Source organism: Tachypleus tridentatus, chromosome 4 (genome assembly GCF_004210375.1).
Source record: "Tachypleus tridentatus isolate NWPU-2018 chromosome 4, ASM421037v1, whole genome shotgun sequence".
In the NCBI taxonomy this organism is placed as follows: domain Eukaryota; kingdom Metazoa; phylum Arthropoda; class Merostomata; order Xiphosura; family Limulidae; genus Tachypleus; species Tachypleus tridentatus.
The window spans coordinates 44,189,005-44,210,763 of NC_134828.1; the positions used below are offsets into that span (position 1 = coordinate 44,189,005).

General features: G+C 34.1%; 1 protein-coding gene across 1 annotated transcript in view; it reads left to right on the forward strand.

Annotated features, from left to right (window-relative positions):
• The first annotated feature begins 7,816 nt into the window (after positions 1-7,816).
• The window catches only part of LOC143248994 (matrix metalloproteinase-17-like), a 56,244-nt gene continuing 42,301 nt past the window's right edge, over positions 7,817-21,759 (forward strand). The window contains exons 1-2 of the mRNA XM_076498095.1: positions 7,817-8,020; positions 9,507-9,784. Of these exons, the coding sequence (XP_076354210.1) occupies positions 7,901-8,020; positions 9,507-9,784 (398 nt within the window). The 5' untranslated portion in view covers positions 7,817-7,900. The remainder of the gene's footprint in view (positions 8,021-9,506; positions 9,785-21,759) is intronic.

Consider the following 21,759-nt stretch of genomic DNA (forward strand, 5'->3'; position numbering starts at 1 on the left):
AGTCTAGGTTTTATCTTAAACTTTTCTATAGCCTGGACCACGGCTACACTTTCTAACTCTACAGTAGTATAGCTTCTTTCTGTAGTATTCACATATGATGTGAAACCATTCTGCCATATAACTGCTCCTTATCAACTAGTTGAAGCACAGGTATGAAAACAATCTTGTTCACCTTTTCTTGGTAGTTGCAATAGAGTGGATTCACATAAAGCTTGCTTTATTTTCTGGGATGCATGCTCACACTAGAGAATTCCTTTTTACCTGATATGCTTCTTTCATAACTGATACATACTTAATAAGTATGTGCCAGTATCCATTTGGTAAATCTAACGTACTGATACAGGTTTCTCCCTTACAAAACATTAAAACTATCATTTATATGAGGAAATGGATGGCAGTCAGTTTCTGAGACTTTGATTTAACTTCCCATAGTCCACAAAAATCTAAAACCATTAATCTTCTTCTTCACAGTAACTACTGGAGAAGTCCAAAAAGTGGAGGGTTCAAATATCAAATAATCCATCAAGAAGCAAGCATTTCATCCACTTGATGGTGTAGCACTTGTAATTAGTCGGAAAATAATGGTAAAGTGTACTAAACGCTGGCTTTTCATTAGTGGCTGCAATACTATGCTCAGACATATCTACGAAGCCAATTAATTGTTAAAAATAATGGCATATTTTAACAAATTTCCTTTACTTATTCACAGCCTTTACTCTTTAAATGTGAATGTTGTATTTCTTCAAATCAATATATTTTCAGTCTCATGCCTAACAAATAGTATATTTATTTTAAGAACATTTGGAATAAAGGTTAAGAGTTGTTTCGTTTTTTCCTAAATGAAGTCTAACCCAATAAAACAAGATACAGCTAAATCTTTGACGACAAAAAAACGTTGATGTACAATGCTATTTGTTATAATAGTTTTGCTTTACAATATTCTAAAAATTTACAGTTCGTCACTCCATCTACAAGGCGTAAGTTACATTTACTCCAATTGTTTAGTCGAAGTATTAGATCATTTCTCTGGATTTGTTGTCATATCTTTTTTATTTAGCATGAATAATCCGATCCAGTATACCTACATATCTTTCACACAATTAATTTTTATGGTTAGATGTGGCAGATCTGTTTTAGTTGTTGTTAAATAGTTAATGGAGGGTCTTGCTTTCATAAGACTCAAAACAGTCTTTTTCTTAACCCTATTCTTTTTTTCCTACTGCTGTTCTCCGTTTCTTTGTTTCATGCTCACACACTTTATTTCTTTGAGACAATGTACATATAAGTATTTGATTACAAATATGTCATGATGTACAGATTAATAATTTCACTGTTGAAGTATTCTTGTTTATTGTTCTGGTGTTCCACGTCAGCAATACATACAACAAAGTGGCATTCCGGGTATTCTTGTAAATATACGTGCAATCGTGATATTATTTACTTTACAATCTCTCTTTCTGTAGGTCTAGGGTTCCATAATTTATAAGTTTTTGCAGTTGTCCAAATAAACTTTGAAATGACTCACCTGCATTAACGTGGTACCTCTTATTAGATAATTACTTAGCCAATTCGATATTATCTAACACAGTTAGGTACAAGTCAGTCAGTATTTCTTTAAATTCTACCTGGTGTTCTAAAGCTATTTCTGATCCAAAAGCCTTCCACCATTTTAATACATTACCTTCCCCTCAAACAAGAAGTTACAATTTTCACCCATTTATTCACAGATATTTAATACGTATAAAATGTATTTCTAAACCTTGAAGAAACTCAAGACATCGAAGTTCTTAACAAGCAATAACGTAAATCGATGAATTTTCCACAGGTCTCTGGGAAGAATAAACCTTCAACATTTGTGTTTGAGGTTGATGGGAGGAATACTTAAGTCGTTTCTCACTAGTAGATTAATCTTCATGCATGTTACCATTTCCACCTGTCCTGTTAGTACTCTTTCAAGCTTGCAACATCAGGCTCACGAACTTCCATAGTAAAACAGTTCTTTTCATACACCAGTTAATTTATATTTAACTGAACTTAAATTATTATTGAATTAATCATTCGATACAAAATTGAAGATAAATCATTCAAAGTCACAATTCAACCTTTATGAAAAAGATGCTCAGAACTCTGACAGTTGCAGCGTGTAACAACAAAAAACAATATATTTACAATAACAACACTTAGAAATCAACACTTACCAAAATATTTAGGTCACATCTGGAATACTCTGTTTAGTCTTGGGTTTGTACCTTAAGAAAGATATTGAATGGTTGGAAGAGATTCAGTGGAAGGTTACTAGAATGGTGCTTGGGATGGAGGATATGCTGAAAACTCTAAAATTGTCTTTTCTGGACGAGAGAAGAGTTAGGGTGGATCTGATTAAGGTGTTTAAGACTGTAAAGAGAATTAATAGTGTTAATGCAGTGAGAATAGTTGGACTAGGGGACACTAAAATAAATTAAGTTTTGGCAAGGTAGGAATCATCTTCACCTGAGACAGTTTCATTTTTCTAATAGGGTGATTGGCCTTCGAATGGGCTCCCTTTATATGTTGTAGAAGCAATAAATTTAAGTGATCTTTACAAAATGATAAATATATGAAAGATAAAGGCAGGCTGTAAGATCTTTAAAATTATTTTAGTTTAGTTCAGAGGATAGAATAGACGAAATGGACCTACAGGGCCCATGTCGTCCCAAAACGCTATGTTAAAACACTGTTAATATACAAGTGCTTGATCAGGACATCATAATGATATTAATAAACAAGACCGCTCCAGTGGCACAGCAGTGTGTTTTCAGACTCACACCGTTAAAAACCGGGTTTCAATACTCGTGGTGCACAGATGGCCCATTGTGTAGCTTTGTGCTTAATTCTAAACAATCAGCTAGTAAACAAATTATCATAACTATTAATAAATAATTAATAATGGAATCAGGAAAAGAACCAGAAAGAAACCTTTTTAAGTTCTCCTGGGACAGTGGTAAGTTTTTAATTTACAACGCTAAAATCAAGGGTTCGATTCCCTACGGTTGACACAGCAGATATCCTGATGCGACCATGCTATAAGAAAAAAACACACAAACCCTTCTTTATAATCATTTGTATTTTGAGTAAAATGTGTGTATGATAAAACTGACCCCATCTTCCCTAGCAGTAAATTGCATATACTATTATTATAGAAGACAGTATGTGAATTTACGAGTACATAAGGATGTACTTTTGAGACTCACTACTAAAAGCTTCACTGAAAGATAGTTTGTGTGTGTTTTTCTAGTAACAAAGCCACATCAGGCTATCATCGGTGTCCACCGAAGGATATTTAACCCCTGATTTTAGCGTTGTAAATGCGTAGACTTAACACCAGAAACACTAAGATAGGGAGTTTTTGTTTGTTTTTAATTTGCTTAAAGCTACAAGAAGGTTATCTGCGCTAACCGGCTCAAATTTAGCAGTGTAAGACTAGATGGATAGCAGCTAGTCATCACAACCTACCGTCAACTCTTGGGCTACTCTTTTACCAATGAATTGTGGAATTGACCACACATTATAAAGCCCCCACGGCTGAAAGGGCGAGCATGTTTAGTGGGATAGGCATTTGAACCCATGACCTTTTAACAATGTTTAGATACTTTCTAGATGAGGTACAGAGTTTCTTTCCGATAAGCAATTCCACAGCTGCAGAACGTGGTAAATTTTTCATTTAATTCCCTGGAAAAAATAACACAATAACCGAGATTTCATCCAATACGAGAAGCAAAGAGAACTTTCTAGAAGATTATGCTCCCTGTTATGCTTATCTGATTGGACAATGCACTGTGGATTGTTGTATTGAAACTTATTTATTCTTTGCCTTTATGCAGAAGCTTTATGTGTTTACTCAACTTGTCAGTGGAAGTGCCTATACTATTTACTTACAAATTAGGGCTTTCGATTATAAAGAGGTTATCAGTTACTAGAAAGAGTGTCTATGCAAAGGCAACAAAAGCCCTAAAATGGTATACAAAGCTAGAGCAGAAATCCTTCGTTCTATTACAGACGATGATTCTGAAAACCTCAAGTGTATTTAGAGTGAAAAAGACTTATGCTACAATTGGAACAAAAAGAAATTGGTATAATGACAGAGTTATGTTTCTCTATTCTGAAGATATTTTACGAGAAAGTTTTTCAGTACAAAACTTCCAATTGGATGACGGTACGGTTTCTCATATGCTAAAAGGAAGCCAGGAAGAGAGTAGCCTAACCAAGTATTAAAATCAGAATTCGCTACCATTGTTAGACATAGTATGTGAGTAATGGTGTAGTCTAATGTGTATGTGTTTGCGCATTTGTTTGTCTGTTTGTGTACACGCTCATGAATGCACGAGTGGTTAACTTCATGTAGTTTTTTCTGTCTTTGTGCTGTGTTGTCCAAATGAAAATTTTATCTGTGTTAGAGAACTACTATTCCTATTATAAAATATCATATTGTTAATTAGTTTTTAGGTGAGTCTTGTAAATCTTTAGATATAATTTTCCCATTGTCTCCAAAAGTTAAACATGTCTTGAAGTTTATTTGTTTTTTTTTTACATTAGTTTGTAGTTACAACCATAATAGGTTCAGTAGATAAATTTAGCCCCAGGTCCATCTGACCCTTAACACTCAATGGAAACATAGAAATGCTCTTGCATGATTACGAAGAATGTGTGTTAATAGAGAATGAAAATTCTTTGAAAAAAGTGAAGCATAACATATCAAACTGATTAATTTAAAGTACAATAAACTACAGTCTACGATGGGATATCCACAAGTGATGAGGAAGAACTAATGTGGTCCAACACTCGACTAAAAGATTCTCAGGTAAAGAATCTGAGTTTTAAACCAAGTACGAAGAATAGTGTAAAAACTCTGTCATGGCAAACAGTCACTTCATATAACTCAAAGATAAAGATATACTGGTCACAATAGATTCTTTATGCCTAAAAGATGGTTTGTTGTATTGGAAATTGGAAGGCACATGTGGACAAAAACAATTATTAGAGTTGGTACTTTCACAGTTTTTACATTATGTGTCACACCATCATCCCCATAACTTCCCAATGACTATACTCTTAGGTTTTAATAATATATTAGAAAAAGTATCAGAATGCTTCTATCGTTTTGGTTGTTGAGAATATTCAGAAAATTGATATGAAAATTATACTATGAACAAAAAGGTTCTGTGAAAGAAACAGAATAGACAGATACAGTAGCATTTTTAGCACAACTTGGCAGAATCCTATGGATGTACCTGGTCCTCTGTCACATAAGAAAATTGAATTAAATATATCATGGTTGTGATGTACTTGCTACAGTGAGCTTTCCATTGGATAATGATGATGCACATATTAGAATCAGTGATTTATTGAATTAATAAATTATAATTATTAATGTCTTTGTCATTTAGCGTGTTAGGCAGTCATTCGTCTAGTAAGCTAAAAAGTGATTCAGTCAGCGTGTTTGCTTTCGATATGTTAGTGAAAAAAATTTGCAAGTCAGTTTTTGGCAAATTAAGCGTCCATTAGTTTGAAATTTCTCTTTAAATATTATATGTGAAATTAGGACTACAAGTGTCTATAGCAAGCGCTATTCAAGAAATAAATTAATTCGTTATCGTTACGTAGACTGAATTGGCAATTATTTTAACCAAATAATTAATAGTAAAAACAGACCAAACATGAAATACCTAATAGCAATTTTTTTGGTATATTATATAAAGCATGTAAATTGTACAGTTTTATCATTTTTTTTTACTTTATTTTGTTGGCGGTGTTTAAATTTTGTATCCTGTTTTATTTTGTTTCAATGGTAAGTCCAAAGGCTTACATCGCTAAATACCAGTTTTCGACGCCCAGGGTGAGTAGACACAAATAGCTCATTGTGTAGCTTTGCACTTAACAGCAAAGAAGAATATATTATCAGTCTTATGCCCACCGTATAAGTCTATTTTATGCTTTGATTTTGCATTCCGTTGTTGTCAGTTATGATTTTAAATGTATTATATTTTCTATAACGTAACTTTTATTTTGATTACTTTAAATCATAAATGCCATTTTCGTTTGTCTTATTTTATTCTACTTCTGTTTAATTCATGTGATTTGTAATATTTAATTATGATTTTGATTTACTTTATTTAAGCTTTATTGTTGGTCTTATCTTACTCTTACTGGTTGATGGAGTTTTTGACTAAACCTCTTCGTTAGGGTCATCGCTAGGCATTACCACATGGGGTCTGTGTCTCGATTCTATTTGTCAGTGCTCCGAATCACCAATTGGTGTCTTTATAAACCAGAATAAAAACTCATGATAGAGTTTGTATTGAAACACAGAAAATTCCAATGCGCCGAATTTTTTAAGTACCTGTAATGATAATTTCACTGGTCAAAATAGAAAAGGGGAAGCTATTATAGCTATAACAGCCACAAATTACACTCTTCCATAACTATTTTATAATATATCTTTATTCAGACATATTCAGGTAAATTTTTCAAAACACAGGCTTTCTGCATTTAGAATGACATTCTTAACCGAATATCGCAATGTCGTAAAACTGTATTAATCCTCATGCTCATATAGAGATTACATTCGCCGTCGGCTATAAATTGATATCATTTTAGCACTGTGTTTGTCTTGTCTGGAGAGATTCTCGTGACGAGTAGAACGTTTTGTTTTTTTTTAATTTCGCGCAAAGCTACACGAGAGCTATCTACGCTAGCCGTCCATCATTTAGCAGTGTAAGACTAGAGGAAAGGCAGCTAGTCATCACCACCCACTGCTAACTCTTGGGCTATTCTTTTACCAACGAATAGTGGGATTGACCGTCACATATAATGCCCCCACAGCTGAAAGAGCAAGCATGTTTTAGTACGACAGAGATTCGAACCCGCGACCCTAAGGTTACGAGTCGAACGCCTTAACCCACCTGGCCGTGCCGGGCCACTGAGTAGAACACAGATAGATAGCCAATTATATAGTTTTTGCTTAATGACAAACAAGCAAAGCTGCTTTTTAGTATATTGCACAGGTGCTGAAATAGTTTATTCACAGGCGTGATTGTATTTATCAATGAAAGAGTATTTGAGATTTTTTTTATGATATTGGTTGTCTGAGATACAAATCCAACAAAATAATTTTGTAACAGAGAATAAAGTGAACACTTTTTAGGGCGTCTTAGTATTATAGTGTTAAAGTTTTACTTTGTAATTATTAATAAAAATAATAGTGTAAAATGACCAAATGTATCTAAGATACACAAGACAACATACATGTTGCTCTGTTACGTTAATGTGATATTTCTTAATGTTGTACGTTAAAAAGAGTCACATAGTTTGCAAACGTATGAGAGCGTCACGTTATTAGTTTATTGTTATTAGAAAATTACAGCAAATAAATTTTTCTTTATTTATCCTTTCAATTTTGTGTAATTAAAGAATAACTGTATCCCATGGTCTAAAAATATTATAATTATGAACCAAGGTTCACGTTGTTAACGTGGCAAGAATTATGTTTGTGTACATGTTTAGAAAATATCTGCTCCTAATTTTACCTCATATATACACCATATTTTTCAGATGAATTGCCTAATTTTATGTTCTTTGTTTGTTGTTGTTTTTATATTAATTAATGTAGTTTTTGGTTTGGTGAAAAAGTATGTATTCATATAATGAAACGAAGTTAGTTTGGTAAAATGAGCTAATTTATTACACGAATTTAGGATAAATTAAAGAACTGAATATAGAACCGCCAATATGTAAACCTTTTTGTTGTTGTTTAAACGTATTCCTTACTTAACGTTTTACGCTCATTAGTAGTGCGACCGTTTCCCACTGCGTTGTGGTATCAGTTATCTTCCAACGTCTCAAGTGATAATTACGTAAAATAAATATGGCAGATCGACTGTGTTTCACAATAAGCAAGCCATTATCACATACAGGACTACTCTTATTTGGATATGTACTGATTGTAGGTACAGCACCAATTCCAAACTCACCTTCTACAGAAATGGTAAGATAAACAAACCATTTTATTGAAACTTTACAAAACATTGCCTTGTAAACATCTTTTATAGGCAAAAATATAAAAGTTTATATTAAAGCTTAATGAGAGTGAATTCTGGCCTACACACACCTCTCAAGTTGCTTTCATAGAAAAAATAAATACGCTGTAGTTTGAGGTCTAAGATTTATTTATTTTTGGTTTAATTCATGTCTTATAAGTATAACGAAATCAGTTTGAACTATGGGAAATATCAAAAAACCGTTTTTAAGTTTTGTAAGAATGATTTAGATGCACAACAGATATTTTTTATAACGTGAGGCTAATTCAGAGTAATTAATACTAGAGACACAGTCAACAAATGTTTTTTTCTCCTTTCTTTTTTAAATAGAAAGCTTTATTATAAAATAATAGAACTTGCTCCAAATTCATTAAAATATTCATATATTTTTAATACTAGAAGAAGACGATTCAATGATGTTTATTTTGACGTCAAGTCCCCAACAGGATGCCTCAATTACAACATGACCCAGTGTGTAGCGCGACTGAGATTTGAATGTATCTCTCATACAGCCTTAAAGGTCACTGGGAACCAAGAAAAACTTAATATCAAGTGAATAATTTACTGCGATTGTTAATTTTAATTCGCTTTCATGATGTAGTTAGATTGCAGTTAGAAAATGTGCAACGTCCGTAAATATTTCTGTGGGGGGCTGTTTTATGACAATGTATAAATTTACGAATTAAGTAAAGGTATATATGTTCAATATTATTGCCAGTCATTTAAATTACAAATTAATTAAATATTAAATTCTGACTTTTAAAAAACTTTAAAAAAGGAAGACACAATCACTTCGTACTCAAAAATATTCATTACTAAGGAAATTTCAACATAATTTTCAAATAATATTTCCAAACAGCGAAACATTATTTGGACTTTTTATGTTATTCCCAACAAAATTAATTACATTTAAAGAATTTCAAGAAAAAATCATATAAATAATCTACGATTCTTCATACTTCATTGAAGAAGAACGCGACAAAATCATAAGGTCATAAATCATAATTATGTAACTATACCATAACTTTAATAACGTAAAATTATTTGAAATAAGTATTTTAACCACCATAATATTTCACATAATAATTGTGTAACAGCTTTCCTAACATGAAAATAATTTAAAATGTCATATAATTCTTTCAAATATTCTACAAAATAATTCTAGTAGTTAGTTTGAAGAAGTAAACGCTAATAGTGCAAATATAATTATTTAGTAGATTTTAAATTCCTGGTGGTTTAATTTAAATGTTTTAAAAAACAATTTCACTCTTCATTAACGTTGGGAAACCACTGTTTCTTACAAGACAAATAAAGAGCACGTAAAACATCACGTAATTCATTTTATAACACAAATTATAACATTTAAATATCTTATATTTTATCTACGTCTTTTTTTTTTTTGTATTACCTAAACCTTTTTGTGTTTTTCATCAGGTTAAATTTATGAAGCAGTTCGGTTATTTGATCGATGCAGGACCAAATACAGATGCTCTTTACTCAGAAAAAGGTTTTAAAGAAGCTATTAAAGATATGCAACGGTTTGGCGGATTGCCGGAAACTGGTGTAATTGATGAAGCGACACAAAAGCTGATGACATTACCTCGTTGTGGTGTTCCTGACGTAATACGAAAAATTCCCAGTAACCATAGCATCAGGGAAAAGCGGTATGTGATTGGAGCGGAGGGGTGGAAGAAGAGAACAATAACTTACTTGTAAGTATGAACTCAGTCAACGTGTTATTTTTTACAGTAACTTACTTGTAATTATGAACTCAGTCAATATGTTATTTTTTATGGAAATGGTATGACTACTTCCAAGACTTAAATAGAATATTACAGTAAAATACGACAAAATGAAGTCCAGAGGTGGAATATAAAGTGACTATTTGAAATATATCTACAACATGGGCTAAACGACCAGGCCAGAGATCCCTGAGGTTCAGACATAACTATTCCTAGTTTAAAAATATTGACCAGAGAGAGAAGCAACTGCACCTGCCGCCTAACCCGCTATTTCTAACGGAACAGCGGTATTGAATATCGTTATTAAGACACCATCAGAACTGAAGGAAAAGAGCATATTCAGCGATACCTTTCACCTTCAGGTCGATCCGCTAACCACTAAGCCGCGTCAAACCCTACAGCTCTAAGAAATGAAAGACAATTAAATATTAACTTACACTGCTGGCCAAAATATTAAGGCCAATGAACATAAAGAAAAAATATGAATTTGCGTTGTTAGACTGAACCACTTATTTGAGTAGAGCTTCGAAAGAAGAAAATAAGAAAAGGGAAAATAAAAATATTTTTTTTTTAGCATTTAATAGAGAAAATGTGAACATTATGAAATTAGCCTAAATACTAGCTGGTCAAAAGTTTAAGATTATACTGAAACGAAGCGTTAATCGGTAAACACGTAACGAAATTTAGTCATTTGTATTCAAGCATTAGCGTTGTCAACATCTCCGACTGACATCTCCTGTGTTACACTGGGTAAAAACATGGAAAAGGGTAAAACGTTGACAGAGTTTGAACGTGGCAGAAATATCGAGTTGCAAAAACAAGGTGCTGGTGAGATTGGGCGTAGTCAAACTGCTGTTGCAAATTCTTAAAGGACCCTGAGGGATACGGAACGAAAATTTTAAGTGGTCGGCCCAAGAAAATTTCGCCAGCCTTGAGCAGGAGGATTCGAAGGGTTGTCCGGGAAGATACCAGCCGATCATCGAACCAGATTAAGGCCCTTAGGGACGCAGAATGCAGCTCAAGAACAATAAGACGGCATCTACGAGAGAAAGGCTTTAAAAACTATAAACGTCTTCAAAGGCCACAATCCCTTTCACACCACAAAACAGCTCGGTTAAATTTTGCTAAGAAGCATCAAACATGGGACGTAGAAAAGTGGAAGAAGGTTTTGTTTTCTGATGAGAAAAATTTAACTTGGATGGTCCAGATGGCTTCCAACGTTACTGGCACGATAAGGATATCCCACGGGAGACATTTTCTACACGACACAGTGGAGGAGATTCCATCATGATCTGGGGTGCTTTCTCCTTCCATGTAACAATGGAGCTTGAGGTTATACAGGGGCGTCAAACAGCAGCTGGCTACATTAGCATGTTGGATAGAGCATCCTTATTGACTGAAGGCCCTCGCTTGTGTAGAAATGACTGGATCTTTCAACAGGACAACGCTGCAATTCACAATGCCTGCAGGACAAAGAACTTTTTCATGGCGAATAACGTGATTCTTTTGGACCATCCAGCGTGTTTGCCTGAGCTGAATCCCATTGAAAATGTTTGGGGGTGGATGGCAAGGGAAGTTTATAGAAATAGACGTCAATTCCAAACAGTGCGTGATCTTTGTGAAGCCATCTTCACCACTTGGAATAACATGCCAGCCAGCCTTCTGCAAACGCTTATATCGACCGTGTCAAGACTAATGTTTGAAGTTACTCGCAATGACGGCCGTGCAACTCACTACTGAGACGTCTTGTTGGGCATTTCCTACCCTGCTTAGGACTTCTTTTTTGGTATGGTCTTAAACTTTTGACCAGCTAGTATTTAGGCTAATTTCATATGGTTCACAATTTCCCTATTAAATGCTAAAAAAGTTTTTTATTTTTATTTTCCCTTTTCTTATTTTCATTTTTCGAAGCTCTAGTCAAATAAGTGGTTCAGTCTAGCAACGCAAATTGCATATTTTTTCTTTATGTTCATTGGTTTTAAGATTTGGCCAGCAGTGTATTTTAACTTGGGATATTTCTGTAACTTTATCTGAATGAGGTTTAAATGTATAATAATATTAGGAAAATATTACACTATTGAATTCCTTTCATTTAGATGGTCAAGCCATAAACGACATAAAAGTTAATTATCTCGGGAAGTACGTGCTAATTGTGGTTGGTTAATAAAAATATCCTCACGATGTTCCTTTAGTGAAGGATCCTCCTTAGAACATTCGTTTTAGTTGTGAGTGGTTGATAAAATATTAAGCTATATTTTTAGTGCCAGTACATGATAACTTTAAATCTACAATAAGTTGAAGTCAGTTCAGTGTTTTAGACCTAACTTACATAAGTTAATGGACAGCCTCGACTTACCAAACCATATTTAGTGTAATTACTAAATGATCGTTAATCAATACCTAGAAATAATAAAATACAGTTTATTTATAAACTCAAAAGTAAACCTTTATAATGATTTTCAATGGGATAAGAGTTTAAGCCACAAGAAACCTTTTATTGCCACTGTGCAGTACAAAACGTTGTTGAAGTATTAAAAATCACTTATTTCAAATTTTTCAAAATGAATCATATTCGCTACAAATGACTTTGGGATATATATATATATATAATATAGGTTTTGTGAATCAGTAGAAGTTCTAATATAGAGTCAGATTTTCATGGGTGTGATACGCGTAGAAAATTCACAAGTTTTTCGTTAAAAGAGATGTGGCAATAGACGTTCTATTCTAATACGCGTTCAAAGCCCTTTATTAACAAGCTGATATTGCTTCCAGATGTTTGAAATATTAAACATACGCGCAAGTGTTCTGAGAAACATTTATGAATGAAGAAGATCAAGTGGCTTGATTTACGTAGTAAGAGTATACGATAAGGATTCATAAACACATTTTTATTGAAAAAGAAGGCGTGTTCCATTGGTAGCATCACATATATTAGGTTGTGCTCCAGCTGGCGACATACAAATGTTCATAACTGGTCTATTCAACCATTTTTCTATGTATTAGTTTAGAAATGAAGAGAAGCGGTACTGTAGGGCGGTTGTATAAATGTATTTCAAACTATGCTATAAATACAATTATTTGAAAACTCATTCTGTACTGTCTTAGTTTGATTGTAAGAGACGATACTTGAAAAACGTTGACAATGCGTCTTATACAAAATACGGACCAGGTTTTATATTCTTAAATTTAGCCAGTAAAACCACCTTGAAACAATAAGGGGTGAAAATAACTTAACAACAACACGGTTAGTGCCTATATGAAACACCTTTATTGTGTGTAATATACCTAAGTTATGTAGGTATTTCTTTGTTGTAAAAAAAATGTAGCCCCTTGTTACCACGCCTTATTTTGTAGTACAATTGTATGTATTACTGAGAGCAGGATCTAGAATTTGTGGGATCCTATGCAAATTTGGCGTGCTGGGCATTCTTGGCCCCTTATGTAAGCGATTTTGGCCATCGAAGTAGTTAAATGCTCTATTTTGCGATACATAATGTAGCTATATGTAACTAACGCTTAAAGACTCGTCTGTTTGAACCCAAACACAAAGCTACATATCCATATTGAAAGTGTCCATTGTCAGTCCGTACATCTATTCCATTCAAAAGTGCTAGTTAGAGGTTTGTTTGTTTTTTAATTTTGCACAAATTTACACGAAGGCTACCTGCGCTTGCCGTCCCTAATTTAGCAGCGTAAAGCTAAAGGGAAGGCAGATAGTCATCACCACCCAGTGCCAATTCTTGGACTGCTCTTTTGACAACGAATAGTGGTATTGATCGCCCCCACGGCTGAAATGGCAAGCATGCTTGATGTAACTAGCTAATAGACATTGTTTGTTTGTTTGTTTGAAGTTAAGCAAAAAGCTACAAAATGAGCTGTTTGTGCTCTGCCAATCATGCCTCCCCCGGTATGCCTCCCGTGCATCCCAATGGTATGTCTGTGGATCCATACTGCTAAAAATCGGGTTTCGTTACCCTGGTAGGCAGAGCGCAGATAGCCCATTGTGTAACTTTGTAGTTAATTCCAAACAGTCAATGAATTAAACCCACCATGAGTATCAAAACCTGGATTTCAGCGTTGTAAGTCCGCTGATATACGACTGTGCTGCTAATCGATACGCTTAAAGGAAAACTAAAAATCAGTTCAATTCCTAAAAATATATTTCAAGCATTCTTGTTGCATTTTATCAATTTTCAAAAATAAGTTACGCAAGTGATATATTGATACTTTAAATAAATAAAGAATAGTTATGGAATGAAAATATATTGTTGCATATGTCAATACATGAAATATATATAAACGTTTAATTAAACTCGCATAAAATATTTTTTCGCACATTATATAGTTTATAACAATATTTTTCTACTCTTCTGCGCACTAAAGTCCCCGATTAAATAGAAAAAAACATTCAGAGTCTGATATATATCATTTCCTATACATAATATTGCCAGAAATTCTAATATCTCTATAGACAAGGTAGATTGAATGAAAGTTTCGATAAGATTAAGACGAGAAAAACTTTCTGCCAAACAGCAAGTAACTGGAATAAACAACTATGTGAAATACTTTGTATATACTTGGAATAGACTAGACTATGAGAAGTGCTATGTGTATATTTGGAATAGACAGGACTATGTGAAGTGCTTTGTCTATATTTGGCTATATCTCACATAAACCATTTTAAGGCACAGTTCGTATTGGTATTAAGTGGTATAATCGAACAAAACGCTTGATACCACTCGAATATTTCCAGTTCGTTGGTGTAACATGAGTCCTTGATATTAATTTCAATCATAAGATATTTACAATACTGCAAAAGCTTTTCTTTTGTAATGGTGTCGAGGTAAGTTATATCATATAAAAATACAATATATATATATATATTTAGAACCTCACTTTGATATATAAACATCATTTTCTTTATTCGCTGACGTTCTATTCTGAAATCATTTTCAGTATCTAAACTTTGTGTCAAGTCGTTGGCAATTCAAAGTCTCGACTCATGGCTTGCTGATTTATTTTCACCAATCCATTTTAAAAATTGTTTTATGTGCTTTAAAGTGCTATCCAAATGCATGTTATTACTCTGCCATAATGTACTGATAGTATATACATTCTTTGAAAGATTATACCATATAACAAAAATATACCAAAAAATCATATGACATAGTCGTTTTAATGAGAGAATCACGTTCGTTACGAAGTTTGGGATCACATTTATAACTTGCCGATAATTGCAGCAAACCATCACATATTTCTTTGAGGTGAAACCAAACGAGTTTCGCTCTATCTCTGTGTCTTACTTATTTATTTTCTGAAATTGGTTTGAAGGTAATATTTAACTTTTAACACATGCCATCTATTTGAAAAAGCTGAAAATAAAGTCTAAAGCATTTGAAGTTAGTCAACAAATATTTCAGCTCTTGTACAAGATGAAACATCATCTGCTGAGGTCAAATTCTAATTATGACAACCAAGAGGACCAAAACTGGATAAAAACTAGTGGATTTATTTGAAATGTTCTTGCTTTTATGCCATTCTTTTCACCACGCATATCTGCACCATTATTATTGCCTTGTCCAGGACAAGGTTGACCGTTCAAGCCAAGGTTTTTTATTTCTTTCAATCTGTTCTTGTTGTTTCTGGTATTGATTGAAAAACAGATAAAATGCTTTTTATTTTACACAAAATTACACTTATCATGGTGCAACATTATTCTCTTTTGTTCAGGATGTCTTACGTCCCTTGTACAGTCCAAAATAAAAGCGTAATATTTCGCCTTTTTCACTTTCTTAAATATTAGTTAATTTGTTTTGAATAGTTCTATTAAAGTAGTGAGTATGTATTTTATCCCTCATGACTCGACCTGAATATCATAGAATGAATGGATCAAATTTAACTAATAAATTAACCAATCCAAGGAAATTGCCATATTACGTTCTTCATCACCACGGAAGGCTAAGTTATGTGATGCTAAAACAATATTATATTTCTTCCAGTTGTTTCTCTAATTACATTTGAGCTTGTTCATGCTACTTAGTTGTATTCTCACTATTAAGTCTCTTTCAAATTCTAGCCGATTCATCGTACTTTATTTATGTCTTTTATTATTTAACAACAATTAAAACAAAATAACCAACCTTATTTTGAGAATGCACCGACCAGTGACGATATGCTTTTCACCATTATTTAATGTGTATTTATAGTGAAGTAAGCTAAAACTTTTTTATCATCTAGAGAAAAATCAATTTTTGCTGAAGATGCGAATTGGGCCTTTCTGAATAACCTTGCATGCCTGAACTCTTTATTCTTCTGAAGAAGAAAACTCAAATTTTCGAAAGCGCTCGACTTTTGGGTCTTGTTTTGAAAATATTGCATACCTGATGGCCAAATTCACCCACCAGGATAATCTAAATTGCTAAAGGAAACAGACTTGCCCTCAAAATTACCATCTACGCTTGTTGAATTAGCATTACACTACCATAACATTCCAAACATCCCACTGATTTATTAAAAAACACTTTTGAATATTTATTTTGCTTTCGCACGTTATTCACTATCATTATTACTAGAATCAGCCCTCTCGCCACTTCTTTTATTTTTCAAATATATGCTCATAGATCATTTGAAATGTTTCAGAAAGCAGCAGGCCTCTTTCTTTTGAAATTTCCAAATTCATATTTTTATCTCTATTACAATCTCGATTTGCCATTTTTATATAAAAGGTAAGAATTTAAAGACGATTTTCAAAATAAATGTTAACTAGATTCTGTAAATGTAGTCTTAAACGAAATTTTGAATCTCATTAGCTGATGAAGTCATATGATTCATGGTGTGAGGTTTTGGGCTTGTTTGTTTGCACAAAACTATACAATGTACTATGTGTACAACTATAACAACTTGAGTACTTGACAATGTCCAGTGATTCATATAAATGCATATAAATAAATATATGGCACTGGGGAAAGGAGGTTTTGGCCCATACTACTTTATTATTACTATCGTTTCACACGATTAGGATTTTACTTCGTTATTACTGTTTCTGTATAGGCCATAATATCCTTGGTCAATTTTATTATTTTATTCTTTCTACGCGTCATTATGAGGACAGACCGATATTTCGAAAAATTTCAGAAAAAATTATGATATTTTACGATGTGTTATACACATATTCGGCATCATTCCTAGTTGACTAAACCTTTCATACTAATTATGTGTTTAAAACAGATTTTCTACCTTCTTAAGTGTGTTGTTATTACATCTTGAGGCCGAAGTTTTTTATAAGAATTTTTCTCCAATTAGATAGTGGGAGGTTATGGAAATCTACAAATACTATGAAATTGGCAATAACTGATGGATTTTTTTTCAAAAAATCGCTAATAAACAGTGTGGAAGACAAAATTTTTCAAATACTAGTTTTTGTTATTATGTAACAAATTTTATTACTACCTATATGACCTAAGGTTCTTCATTTTTGGTGTTTTCTATTTCCAGCTTACCTACATATGCATGGGAGATATTTTGAGTGTAGAATAAGTCATCTTCTCCTGGACTTACGCTTTTGCTTATGTTGTGAAATAAATGACATCAGCTTACACCTACGGCCCAGGAATATTTGCTTATGTTTGAAGCACACAGACTGGTAATTCAAATCTCTGTGCAAGTAAGGACATTTGAAGGTTATTGATGTTCATTGGTACCTGTTGCATAATACAACACATAAGTAGCTCTTTATAGAGTTCCAAAGTTGTCTATACCCAGAGAACCAAAGTTCAAGTTCTGTTTTAGATTACTGATGACCAGCCAAGAAGAACTAAATATGTCACTAGTTTATAACCTCTGCCAGTCAAAGCAGTTTTCCTGACAGAAGAGACAGTAGGCAATCACAGGTATTGTAATGAACAATAGTGCAGTCAGCTTTTCCAAGTTCAAAGATTTTCCATGAGTCTACTATGTCTGTGACAATACTGGGTATCATTCAGGACTGTGTGATGAATTATTCTACATAGGCAATCACCCCAGTCCAGAGAGTGATTACTCATTTAAGTATCATGGTCTCTGAGTACGTCTATCGTCCTGTACATATATAATTGGTATAATCTCAGCTAGACATTGATAATAACCCGCACGGATGATGCTTTGGTCATTATTACTAGTTTCTGTGAGTGACGAGAAATGACTCGAACCATTTCAGGCAAGTAACTGCTTGGAATTAATTTACTCAGGAACAGCTGTCAAACATCCAGCTCGTAACTAGGACAGTCCAGTCCTTGAATTCCACTAAATATCTGCATAAGGAGCAGCAAAAAAATTAGGAGACATTAATCTATGAGCCGTGTTGCCAATTCAATTCAGTTAAGCAGCTGATCTAATTTCATGGGAAGGCCTACCCAGTAATGAGATATGCAAGACGAGAGATATACTCATGAACAAGTTTATTGAGGGTATTCTCAGTGACGCCATGAGGCAATACCTGGGTTTGAGGAACATTCATCCTCAACCTAACCAAGGCAGTTCTCATAGTAACACAGAATGAAATGGTAACTTCAGGCCAGTCATCTGATAAGCCTACAGTAGTGTAACTGTTATAGATAATACTCGGATAGACCAACATGTTTGGGCATATCCAGTGTATTACGGTATACCCAGACCGAGTGTTAATTAGTCATTAATGTACTTTGAGACTGTGAAGAAACTACACTTGTTTTCAATGAATGGTTAGGGTTATCCAAGTCAACACGTAGGGTACATGCTGCATTAAATGTGACCTCTGCTTAGATATTGTTCATGGTGTGAAGAGTAAAGCATTTACTTCATTTGTGGACTGGTCGATAACCGATGAAGAAACTTCCCATACTTTGCTAAGCAGTTAACTGTTTCAGCTAATGACTTAGTAGATGCCAGCAAACCTACAATATTAGTACTTTGCTCAACAACATATAAAGAAGTTTATCAGTAGTGGTCAGTGTATTAACAATTCCAGGATAACCAACAGCAAGTGGTGGATGTTCTAGAAAATGCTTCAGAAAATTGTTAAGACGAAGTTGGTTTGGCAACAAGCGTCGAGGAAGACAGAAAACTACTTGCGCTAAAAACTTTAGCCATCACCCCAGCTTTGTCATAGCTGAATGGAACTTGGAACATAGTGAGAATACAAGGAAGATAGGGTTACTTTTTAGGTGACATAGGGCTGTGAGATCATTCATAGAACTCACTGTGTTCTAAATCTTTCAAATGGCATCACAATTGTGTGGGTAATAACTTTGGTCTGGTAAATGGTTTTAGACTATATGTTATATGTCAATCACAGGTGTCATTCATAGAAAAAAGGTAATCATCATTTATTTTGGATTTAGAATAGGCATCATCATTTATTTTGGATTTAGAATGGGCATCATCATTTATTTTGGATTTAGAATAGGCATTATCAGGATGAATGTCCTACAGAGGTTATTTAATGCCATTCAAGTCGAGTCCATGAACAATGGACTACATAATTGTACATAGTAAAGGGAATAACATTACCTTCAAATATATATGTGGTGCTACGTGGTTTAGTCTGGACAAAGTTCAATGTGCTATTGCCATGTAATGCAGTTACACATTAAAAGTGGTTTCGTTTCTGCGCAGAAAGAAGGTAAGTACAACAAGGGATGAAGTTTTAGCGTTGTGTTATAATTATGAGTGATAAGTGAAATGGGAGTAACCAAGGGTAGCAGTAAAGCCAAGTATTCATTTGCCACACCATAGTTGAAAGTAAACATGTGGTTATTGGCTCATCTGAGGTCACTGGTTGAGGATCAAGAAAACAATCTACACTCAATGTATCAAAAGCAACTAAGTGACATTTTGGTTGAATATGATGATATAATTCTGAGATCCAGTTGCCAGTTGGTTCACATAGTTGTAATGCAGCATCAAATGGTTAGAGGTGATGCAGTGCAATAAAGCAATCAGTGTAGTGACCTTCCCTGGTGATCTAAAAAGGTGACTAAGGCTGGAATGTAGCTGATGTTGAAGGAGAGCCATACAAACTTCCAAGAGTGTTTGGCCATGTTTAATAGTAATTGTTAGAAAGAAAGAAGGTATGCCAGGGTTCTCAGTTTTAGATGGGTAAGCCTGATGACTTTCAGTGATGCCTTTTTTTTTTCACTACGAATGAATGAAAATGTACGTGTGTTTCTGTGTTTTTATTTTGGCACAATTTCTAGTTTGTGGATGAGAACCTGAGAATTGTATTCCAGCAAATCAAAAAGCAAACTTGAAATTGAAGCTTAGAAAACAGTATGGTCATAAGTGGAGTTTCTTGGTCACACATTGTAGAGTTAAGATAGCTGCTGTTAAAGGTTGATCTCAAGCTCTGACCAAGCAAGAAGCTTGCAATTTCCTTGGTTATATATTATATCGCCGAAATTTGTGGCCAATTTCTCCAGGACAGCAGCACCAAGCATCTGATTCCTAAAATGGTGTAATTATTTGGACTGTTATTCTCTTCTTTATATTTTCATAACAATAGCTACTGTTATATAAGATATTTTGTGTGCATACAATCAGAAAGTTTTTGTGGAATTACCAGTCTTCAAAAACCCAAACATGTGATACCAAATGTGGGTACTCTAACCGCTTGGCTATCAGGAAAATACTTTTAGAATGTTTTTAGAAGTACCTCTAATTTCATCTGTTGTATATCTTATCCCAATTACTTGCAATACTGGGAGCATATTTGGCTTATGCCTGCACTTGAATTAATGATAGAAGTAAAAGCCAGTGCAATGTGTTCCACTTTCTTCATTTTTCTTATTTGCCATTGTGGCTCCTTGTTAATGGTAATAACTTTGTTGCATGTTGGTCTGTGTTCTCCTTCAGACCATACATGTTTTACTATGCCAAACTTGTCGATCTTGCCCTGGATAGTTGCTTTATTATGATCTATAATCTATCACAACTACATGGGATGTCATACATGTAATGTTTTCTTTGCTCCTTAGACGTCAGTGGTCTGACTTTGGTGGGTGTTCTTTGACGTGCCGTATTATTTCTGAAGATGGTCCTAATAGTGTATTGTTTATATATTCTCTATACCTTCTCTGATTGGGCTCTGATGTGTGGATGTGACAAAGTTGGTACTGATTTCTCTTGGGTGTGTGCCTGTTGTTCTGTATGACCTCTTTATATATCTCGTTTATGAAATCTTTGGGGTATCCATGTTTCTTAAATATATCTGTTAACTGGTTCATTTCTTGTTTTATATTGTGTTATAAGCACTGTTGACATTCGTTATAGGCATTTCCTAATGCGTTTCTTCACAGTATCTGGATGGTGTGGAACGAAGTTAAGGCATCAAACAGTGGCTGTCGGTTTATAGTACCTGAATGTCTTGAAATCGTAATCTGATACAAGAGCGGCAATAAGCTAGGGATCCGAGAATGTGGCATCAGGTATCCGAAGTAGGTCTATCGCCTGCAGTCAATCCCACGACAATAAGCTTTGTCTGAAACCTCCAAAGGTCAATAATATCACCGTCACAGGAGAAAAAAGTGAATGTAAAATGATAGAGACTGACATAAACCATATATTTTCCCCTCTTTTTGTTTGGGGTTACGACAAAGAAGGAATAATCAGGGAGGAAGAAAGACAACCCCAAGCCTTAGGTATGTCTAGGAATGGTAGTATATTGTTTTCACGTTTCATGCTGAACTGGACTGACGGTTGAAGACTATTGACATGGTTCAGGAATGATGTTACACCCTCTTGATGTTGCCATAGGACAATAGTATCGTTAGTATACTCAAGCCACGCTGCTAGTACGAGAGGCCTGATATAACACCTGAAAATGGCTGGAGAACTCACAGGTCGAAATGTTGTGAAAATAACGATGCACATAATAATAAAAACGAGAATAATAGTCCAAATAATTATACCATTAGCAATAATAACACCTT